The sequence below is a fragment of the Scomber scombrus genome, chromosome 19 (assembly GCF_963691925.1).
Source record: "Scomber scombrus chromosome 19, fScoSco1.1, whole genome shotgun sequence".
NCBI lineage: Eukaryota > Metazoa > Chordata > Actinopteri > Scombriformes > Scombridae > Scomber > Scomber scombrus.
In genome coordinates this window covers 10,044,095-10,053,620 of record NC_084988.1, presented here as the reverse complement: position 1 = coordinate 10,053,620, position 9,526 = coordinate 10,044,095, and the positions used below count along the sequence as shown (strand labels likewise).

At 42.1% G+C, this 9,526-nt stretch overlaps 1 protein-coding gene across 1 annotated transcript in view; it reads left to right on the top strand.

Moving 5' to 3' along the window:
* Nucleotides 1–3,170: 3,170 nt before the first annotated feature.
* The window catches only part of LOC134000803 (nardilysin-like), a 30,802-nt gene continuing 24,446 nt past the window's right edge, over nucleotides 3,171–9,526 (top strand). The window contains exons 1-8 of the mRNA XM_062440287.1: nucleotides 3,171–3,214; nucleotides 3,823–4,069; nucleotides 5,531–5,762; nucleotides 6,073–6,154; nucleotides 7,014–7,167; nucleotides 8,314–8,387; nucleotides 8,560–8,655; nucleotides 8,837–8,959. Coding sequence (XP_062296271.1) covers nucleotides 3,178–3,214; nucleotides 3,823–4,069; nucleotides 5,531–5,762; nucleotides 6,073–6,154; nucleotides 7,014–7,167; nucleotides 8,314–8,387; nucleotides 8,560–8,655; nucleotides 8,837–8,959 — 1,045 coding nt within the window. The 5' untranslated portion in view covers nucleotides 3,171–3,177. The remainder of the gene's footprint in view (nucleotides 3,215–3,822; nucleotides 4,070–5,530; nucleotides 5,763–6,072; nucleotides 6,155–7,013; nucleotides 7,168–8,313; nucleotides 8,388–8,559; nucleotides 8,656–8,836; nucleotides 8,960–9,526) is intronic.

The following is a 9,526-nucleotide window of genomic DNA, read 5'->3' as shown; positions in this document are numbered from 1 at the left end:
TTCCTGCACACCCTTTCTTCTCCTCTATTGTGAACTTATTGCAGGAAGTAGTCTTCCCATTTTATAGCTCTCTCTCCAATTATGCTTTTGTTCACAAGATATCCACGTGGACTGACTGACATTGCACGCGTGAATGCACACGCACACACTCAAGACTCACGGATCAAGCACAAACACCACTGACAAGAGCATGATTTACTCCTCTCCCCTGCCAGTCCGTGGGTCTGAAAATCTCCTCACAGCTACATGTTGTACTCATAGTGTTGCGCTGTCCCTTAACATGTGCTTTGGCTCTTTGGGGCCCGCAGTGCCCCCAGTTTCTTGTTACTCAGTGGGTTGAGGCACTCAGAAGCAGGCAAGGGCACCATGCACACTGTGAGAAGGAGTAGAAAGTGAGGGGAAGAGAGCAGGAAAGAGAGGGAGGGAAAGAGCAAAGGGAAAAAAACAGGCCAGTTGTGGGGGAGAGTGAAAGGGAGACAATGAGCAGTGGGAGTTTGGGGGTTCGTGAGGGCTTGCTGAGATGCGTTTTGAAGGGAGAGAAGTGAACAGATAGAGGGGATAGATAGAAGAGAGGAGAGGATGGCCAGGAAGGCAGGTGGTTCTGTCATTAGCTCCAGATTAAAGCAGAGGGCAACTCCAGAGGACTCACCTCTGATTCACACAGTAGTGCTGCAGGCAAGGACAAGCCTCCCGGGAGACATGAAACACACACACACACACACACACAAACACAAGCGTGCGCGTGCACACACACACACACACACACACACACACACACACACACACACACACACACACACACACACACACAAGCACATGCAGAAGACACTGTAGTGATTCACAGGATTACCCACAGGCACATAACACACAAACACAAGCATACACACATATAGACATATAACACCCCCTCCTCATTTAGCATAGCTACACACAAGATACACCGTGACTCACGAGAACATGTCAACTCCCACACACACACGCCTGCCACATAGAGACCCAATACACACACACACACACACACACACACACACACACACACACACACACACACACACACACACACACACACACACACACACACACATACACATCGTTGAACTAATTAATCAAATCTCCTGTTTTAATTAGGATTCAAATCAGTTGCTATGGGAACCTTGCCCCCTTGGAATCTTAAGGTAAAGACTCTCGTTGCTGCTGCTGCTGCTGCCTCCAATGACTTTACAGGAAGCCGACTGAGGGGGACAAATTCATAATACCTACAATGATTCAGCTGGCTGCGTTCTACATTGCGTTTTCACACAGACACATTTTTCTGGGGAGGCCTGAGGTGCCTGATCTTAACATCAATTTAGACTCAGCCATATAGAGGGGCACAAAAGTGGAAAAAAGTGAAATTATGACAGCTCACATTGCAGCTTTACTAATACTACATACCTCACCAGGAAAAAGGCCATACGTGTTGCCAATAAAAGGGGGCAGGCTCATGGTTTGCAGAGGCCTATCCAATCAATCACTCACGCAAGCCTGCAATTCCTGGAAAAAGTTTTCACGTGGTGAGTCATGTAAAAGCGCTTTCACACAGTTCTAATAGGCTGCTTATCCTCGCTATTACCACAGCTGTGCAATTTCAGCCCCAAAGCAATGGCTCTGTGCTCGCTCCACCAGCGCTGCTCCAGTATGCCTGGTGACAGACCATTGCTCTGCAAACATTATTTATGATGTTTTCATAGTGATCAATATGATATGTTTGTGCAAATCAGCTCAGTGCTTTCACGTTCTGTCTGACTGCTTTTAAGCAAAATCAAATCCTTTTATCCACATTTAGGTTAATTTTAATCAGACTGGAGAAACATTCATTCAGTGGCTGATATGGTGCTATTTTAAGCCAAGTGGTGGTTTTAGTGTTACCAATGTTTCATCTCACATACTGATAGAGATACCATCAACATCCTAAACGGCATAGAGAGGGCAACTCAAGCCGTAAGTGGAATGGCGCCACCTTCATCAGCCCTGAGTGTCTTTAATATCAGTTCAGGTGAAGGCTGGACTTGATGAAGAGAGGAGGAGGATGCCAAGTAAAGCCATTAGGATACAGGAACTCAGGCGTGTGTCTGGCTCACCGGTTGTCATGGTTGCGGTGTTTATCACCTCTTTCTGCCGACAGAGGCCCAGGGGCAAATCAGATTGGCTTCAGACAGAGAGACACACACACACACACAGAGAGAGTTGGTGAGTGAGGGGGAGGACATATTGGCACAGCAGAGGGGTGAAATGCCAACACGCTGCAGAAGGGAGGCTGAGGAAGGGCACTGGACAAATGTCAATGTGGCTTATTCATGATCAAATTTTTGTTTTTAACCATCTGACTGTGACTAGAGCTTACTACAGTTACAGTATATCACTGATTTGAGATCTTTAACTGTCTATTAAATTAATGTTTTAAATTGCTCTTTTCTCTATTTCTCGCTCTACTTTGCTCTCCTTTCTTTGAAAAAAAAACCCTAAAATAAACTAAACTTTCTTTGCTCACTTTTCCCTGTGGACTACTTGTAAATCTGTTGAGAGAATTAATGATTGTACAGGGTTTTCTTTTGGAAGCCTTTGATATTCATTGAAAAAAAATATTAGTAGTGTATTAATCGAGCATCTAAATGTTATACCACTCTCAAAATCAGGTGAAAAATTTGCCCTACATCCCACGTAGCCTGTGCCTGCCACCTAGCGGCATCTAAACCAATCATCCCAGTTTACAGCCTTGGACAGGTGCATTAAGTGATATGTGGGTTGAGAGTTCCGTGGCAGTCATGTGGCTAGCTGACAAGACAATTCACATCCACTTTAGCTGAGACCGGTTATTTAATAGGTCTATTGGCTAAGAAGATACCAACCGAGTTATGACATTTACCGAGTATGACAAGTGGTCGGTTGAACATTCTCAGTCTTGCAGTCATAATCATAAACAGATGGCAGGCAGCAGCTGCCGGGTGCATCCAGGTGTCTCGTCCCTGCGGCTCATCATACTTTAACCACTCCTGACTGGACTGAACAGCGCACACGTGTTAACTCACAAACCCCGCCTCCTCGCCTCTACAGCCAATCAGAGGGCGCTATAGTGAAACGCCGAAACTTCTCAGCGAATCACAGCGGTCCTTGTTGAGCAGACACTCGCATTCACATATGCTGAGGCCCCTTACACTGTCAGCAGGGAGGAAAGGTATGGATACATTGTTGCTACACCGGCTTCATGAACTACTTGTAAAAGTTTCATTTCGGCTTTTCCTCGAAACAAAGTATTAACTGAACCCGCTTTAAACTTTTCTTTAAAAAAAAGAAAAAAAGAATATTTTTAATATGTTGACATAAATTTCTTCTGTGAAGCCTGTAGCAATCTTATGTTTTTATCTTTCTCTGTGTGTAAAGGAGAGTCATTCATTTCTTCTTGTGTGTTTTTATAGACTTCTGTGGTTCATGTGTTGCCATGCTTGCAGACGAGAGCTTCAGGTTTTGTTGTGGTGCTCCGGCTGGGTCACATTTTAGCTGACATCCAGCTGAATAGGGCGAAACCACCAGACAGCCTGTGTGAATAGCTGTATTGTGGGCGCTGGCTCGTGTGTGTGACAGTTCAGGTTCAAACCTATAGGCCTCTGGGTCTTGGTGAATCCGTGTTGTGTTGGTCTTACTGGTTTCTGGGCTTTGAGTTTCTGTCAGGGAGGGTCTTCATCATAGCTGTGTGCAGGCTGACACGGTGTGTTGCCGTGCTGAGGAGTAAATTACCGGTGACAGCGAGCTGTCCTGTTGTTTATGGTCGCGCCTTGCTGTCAGTCCGCAGTGCCAAAGTCTCATCATCTCTGTTGAGGATGCCGCAGACAAACAAATCCAGAAACACCCCGCCGTCGGAGTCTTTAGGCTCGGTCCAAGCAGGGGCCTCAGCAGAAGATCTAGATCCGGTGTGCCGGGAGGAGAGCCTGGCTGCAGGGGACGCAAGCGGAAGAGGGGGAGGAGGAGGAGGAGAGGATAATTCTGGAGACAGAGAGATCATCAAGTCACCAAGTGATCCCAAACAGTACAGGTAAAAGAGACTTCTGTCACACAAATTAAAGGAGTGGTTCACACTTTTTTCAAGTCTGTGGTATTGATATTCACATACACTTATGTGCATTGAAATGTCTGCATGCTGTAATCACTGTTTATACAGAGATCACTTTCTAACATGCTTCCAATGCAAGAGGTAAAAGTCTCATTGAGATTAAAACCTCTTTTTCAAGAGTGACCTCGCTAAGAGCGCAGCATAAACCTGGTCACAACAATAAATATAAACAACATAGTCAGATAAATACAACTTTCACATACAACAGACAAGTGAACACAATATCCAGTTAATATGCAATACAAGATTATGGACAAAATCTGGCTATCTTGATTTAACAGGTACAATTCCTGGAAACTATTTTAGTTAAACATTTAAGAGCAATAACACTGACCAAGAGTATCCTTTAAAATTGACTTAAATTCTCCCATAGTATTCAACTCTAAGAGGTCTTTCTGTATATTATTTCAGGAAGAAAGGGCAGCAAATTTAAAAGCTTTTTTACTTAACTATGTTTTAGTGCTGGGGAACAACATCAGCAGAATATCATGAGAGCGCAGGCCATATTGATGCTATTTTTTTTTTACACATGTATGTATACAGATGAAGAGGAACCAGCCCAAGAAGAGATGCGAAAGTCTGTGGACATACAGGGATGGCCACTTAACAGCATCATACACAGTATAGTGGGACATAGTATCTAACTTCTTTAGGCACTGCTCAGATGTATTTATAAAGAGCAGAATGCCGAGTCCAACAAAGGTAAAAAAATAAAAAAGTTTATTTGAAGTTAATATGAGGCATATTAAGTAGGCATCTTCCAATATCACAGTATTACACAAAAAAGATGGTTTAGTCAGATTTAGTATGATCTGGAGGAATGATTACAAGCAAGTAAAACAGTTTCACCGTTCATGTGGCCACCTGACTAATGTTTTAAGACACACTTGGAAAAAAAAATCCTTCACTCAAATCAGATGTTAACATCCTCCTGAGTATTTTAATTATGCATTGCAGTCCTGTTACATCATTAATTTCCTCTATTCTGCAGTTATTTTCAGTCGTTGTTATTAAATTATTGTATGTGCAATGAAATACATCTGAGGATACTCTTTCTTGTATTTGTGAACATGAAAGTGCTGAAGAAATGACCCAGATCCACTAACCCAAATCCAAAAATGAGCCTCTTTTCCACCTCCGTACAGCACTATTGTTCTGTACTGTAGTTAGGTGGGACGATTTAATGCTATAAGCACACAAACAAATGCCTCAGGCCTCTGTGGGGCATACAGAAATTGCTGCGAGGAAGCACAAAACAATTAAGTCTCAAAGGGTGTAGAAGACAGTTGAGCTAACAGCCTGTTGAAAATAGACTGTGACAAGAGCAGCACTGTATCTTCAAGCTCTGTGTGCTGTTTTAACCTTTGACTTTACTCACATCAGGTATGTCGAGCTGAACAATGGGCTGCGAGTGCTGCTCATCTCAGACTACAGCGGTCCAGCAGCAGCATCGGAAGATGAATACTCAGAGGAAGAAGGTGAAGAAGAAGAGGAAGAAGATGAATCTGGAGACGAGTCTGGGTCTGAGGAAGGTGACGATGAAGAGGGCAGTGATGATGACGATGAAGACAGTGACATGGAGGGGAAAAAGAAGAAGGGAAACTCAGAAAAACAGGTATCACAGTGAAGTGTATTGTGGAGGTCTACTCATTTGTCTCACTTCTATGTCTATTAAGTGTATCAGGAGAGCAGGTAAGTTAAGTCATGTGGAAACTGAAGAAATATGATCTGAAATCAAATATCTGGACTGACCGCACTATTTAAACAGGAATCATCAAGGAACTGACCAAGATTGTCATCCCTAACTCCATGCCGCTAGCCTAGTTAAAAATACACAAAGTATACCTAAAATCTTATGAGTGTGTTACTATTTGATTGCATTGCAAGACTTGAACATAACTTTATTGTGTGTGTCTGTGTGTCAGTCGGCAGCAGCCCTGTGTGTTGGAGTGGGCAGCTTCAGTGACCCCAGTGACCTCCCAGGTCTCGCCCACTTTCTGGAACACAGTGAGTAATTTTTCTCATCATTATTTGTTCAAGGGGTTAATTAACCTCTGGATTCACTTACATTGTTTTCTGTCACCAGTCTAGTAGTGCCTTTGACTCATGAAGCCCAAAATAGCACATTTTCTCAGAGGGTTTTATAATCTGGGCAACATATGATATCATCCATCTATCTTCTCCCCTGTTGTTGACGAAGACAAAAACTCCTTAAAGGGGGAAAAAGAGAGAAACCTGAGAAAGACCAGCCGTGTATTCCAGTAGTTACTATTTTAATTATCGAGTGTACCCCCTTATTCTTAGCCTGTGTTGTCCACTTCTACTCCATTAAATAATATCTGACATTTCCTCAAATACCCTCCATCAAACAACATAGAATGAGCATGAACTTGTTGCATTCAGTGTGTGTAAGATAGCAAGACGTTCTTTCAGCCAAAAAAAAAGGCAAGACTTTCTCTTGAAAAGCAACAAATCTATAAAATTGGATTCCTCTTTATTGATGCTACTGTCAGTGGGGAAATAATGGGGTTATATCCGTCTCCTATACTGACGTGATACCTAGAACATTGTTCCTGAATGGCCAGTCTGAAAAGAAGCACTTGCTCATTCTTACAGGCTGTTGTCAAAACTGACACCAAATTTTTATAGCAATATTTAGAGCCTTTGTTTAAGACTATATCTAAAAAAGCTACCCTATTCCATTCTCACTTGGCTGGAAATATATTGCCATGCTGTCTGTGTTTGGCCAAAGCACATCACCAAGTAGTGGTGGTTTTTATAGTTTGATTTAACCCCCCCTTCCCTTCTCTCCCTCCCCCTTCCGTTCCCTTCTCCCACCCCCCACTGTTTTCCCGTTATATACCAGTGGTGTTCATGGGCAGCGAGAAATACCCCTCCGAAAACGGCTTTGATGCTTTCCTCAAGAAGCACGGGGGGAGTGACAACGCCTCCACCGACTGCGAGAGAACCGTCTTCCAGTTTGACGTCCAGAGAAAAAGCTTCAAAGAGGCTCTTGACAGGTGAGGAAGGATCAGAGGTTTTTGTTGTCAGAGCATGTATTATGATTTACAGATAAATACAAAAACACAGTAATGGGAAAAGGAGAAAATAAATGTGATAAATAATTTAAAACTGTTATTACATACCAGCAAAAAGCCTTGTCCTATTATTGTGTTATATACAGACAAAATACTCCTTTGTTCTCAACTTTTACACTGTAGGTCACTGACACAAAGGGTCAAGATTGTCCTTCTTAGCAACACTAGTAAACTAAATTAGGTTGCACCATTAAAACTTCTTGGCTAGTTAAGGTACAATTTAGTCGTATGTTAATTGGTTGGCGGGAAAGATCTGTTGCATGATTCAAAAGCAGTCAACCATGTAAATATGAAGTCACTGTAGTATCACAAGTATAACTTACGTAAAGAACAGTTTTAATAGGCCAAACATTTTAATAAAATTAGGTGTAAATCCTTTGTAAATGTTGCTATGACTTTGTTTTTTTATAAATGCATACATGTAGAAATATGTGCATCATAGTTAGTAGTATTCATACTGTTGGAATGACTAAGACAATGTTTTGTAAATTGTGGTAATGTGTTGTTTTTGAGTGAAATGTAATTTAAAATCTATCCAGATTACATCATTATTTCAAATGTTTAAGTATCAGGTCAGATGTGTCGACCTTATTCTTTATTAGTTATTTTACTCTTCAGTTAACAGGTAATATATTAGCAAGCTAACATTAGGTGTGTCAGTTGGTTCAGTTAGTTATGCAGCGATAACTGTGCAGCTTGCATTTATTAGGTTTAAGTATTTAGTAACTAGTCTCCATATAAGAATTAGTTTGTGTGGTGCAACCTATTTTAATTTAGTGATGCAGAAAGCCACACTCAGTCAACACTCACTTTACCGTGACACTCACTTTACCGTGAGTGTTGACTGAGTGTGTTAAAGAGAAGTTTGAAGTCACAAACCACTGGAGAAACTGACTCCTGTTGTGTGAGAGACTCAGACAAACGTTACACGCTCAATCAGTCACAATTCTACTCTTTTCTGTGGTCTGTACCAGTCTAAATCTGATTGTTTCTGTCTGACCTCTGTCCTTTCTCTTTGGCTGGTATGTGGCCCCTGATTATGGCCTCTCTTTCTCATCCCCCTCTTAGGTGGGCTCAGTTCTTCATCTGCCCCCTGATGATCCGAGACGCCATTGATAGGGAGGTGGAGGCCGTTGACAGCGGTGAGTCTTGGTGCCTCTGTGCTGAGAAGTTAAATTTCAGCTGCTATACTCAGAGTTACACTTTCCATCAGCCGCACTGCTGTGTTCTCTTCACGCGTCTCTTTTGCACACCATCGATCACCGTCTTTCTGTTGTCGTCTCAAGGTTTTCTGTCTCTCCTTCTGTCTGTCAGAGTACCAGCTGGCTAAGCCGTCGGACTCCCACAGGAAGGAGATGCTGTTTGGCAGTCTGGCCAAACCTGGACACCCTATGGGCAAGTTCTGCTGGGGTGAGTTGGTAAACACAACCACTGGGACACAATACACACAGGGCCTCCTTGGGGTATGTTCAGCAATAGTAAACAGGAGTGCTGAGACAGGCGCCAAGTTTCCTTTCTGCTTGATATCCAGGCATTTTGTATACAAATTTCCCACAGTGTTTTATAATCTGTTGAATTGTGACAACACCAGGAAACGCGCAGACACTGAAGCAGGAGCCAAAGAAGAAGAAGATCAATGTCTATAAGCGGCTGCGTGCCTTCTGGAAGAAGCACTACTCTGCCCACTACATGACTCTGGCTGTGCAGTCGAAAGGTCAGGAAAATCTATATCCATTTATTATAATCAATAACGAGGCAATTAGTAGATAGAAATTGATTGATTTCATTAATTTCATACACCAAATGAACATATTAATTGAAAAAGCAATCCGTAGATTAATCAACAATTACAGCAATCATTACTCGCAGCTCTAAAGATTCACTTCATCCATGCTCAGTCAGCCAGAGATAATCATTCATGAATCAACTCAAATTGCTATATTTCTTGAAACAAAGTTGGATACAAATTATGTAACACTTTTTTTTCAAGGTTTCACAGAAAATATCACACAGCTAATTAACTGCTGCACACAAGTCAAATGATGACAAGTGTTGACATTTGCGCTGAGAAAAATGCTCCTTGTAAAACAGCTGAGTTCTTTCTTTTTGAAACTGCAAGTGCTCGATAAACACTGTCTTCACCTTTAAAGTCAGCCACTGTAAAAGTTTAACAGAAAACATTTTATATAACCTGCATTTTAATGGGAAAATAATGAGGCTTTTAAGCAAGAATAATAAAGTTGATGTTTGTCTTCTGACATGAGACTTTACTGTTTTTTGC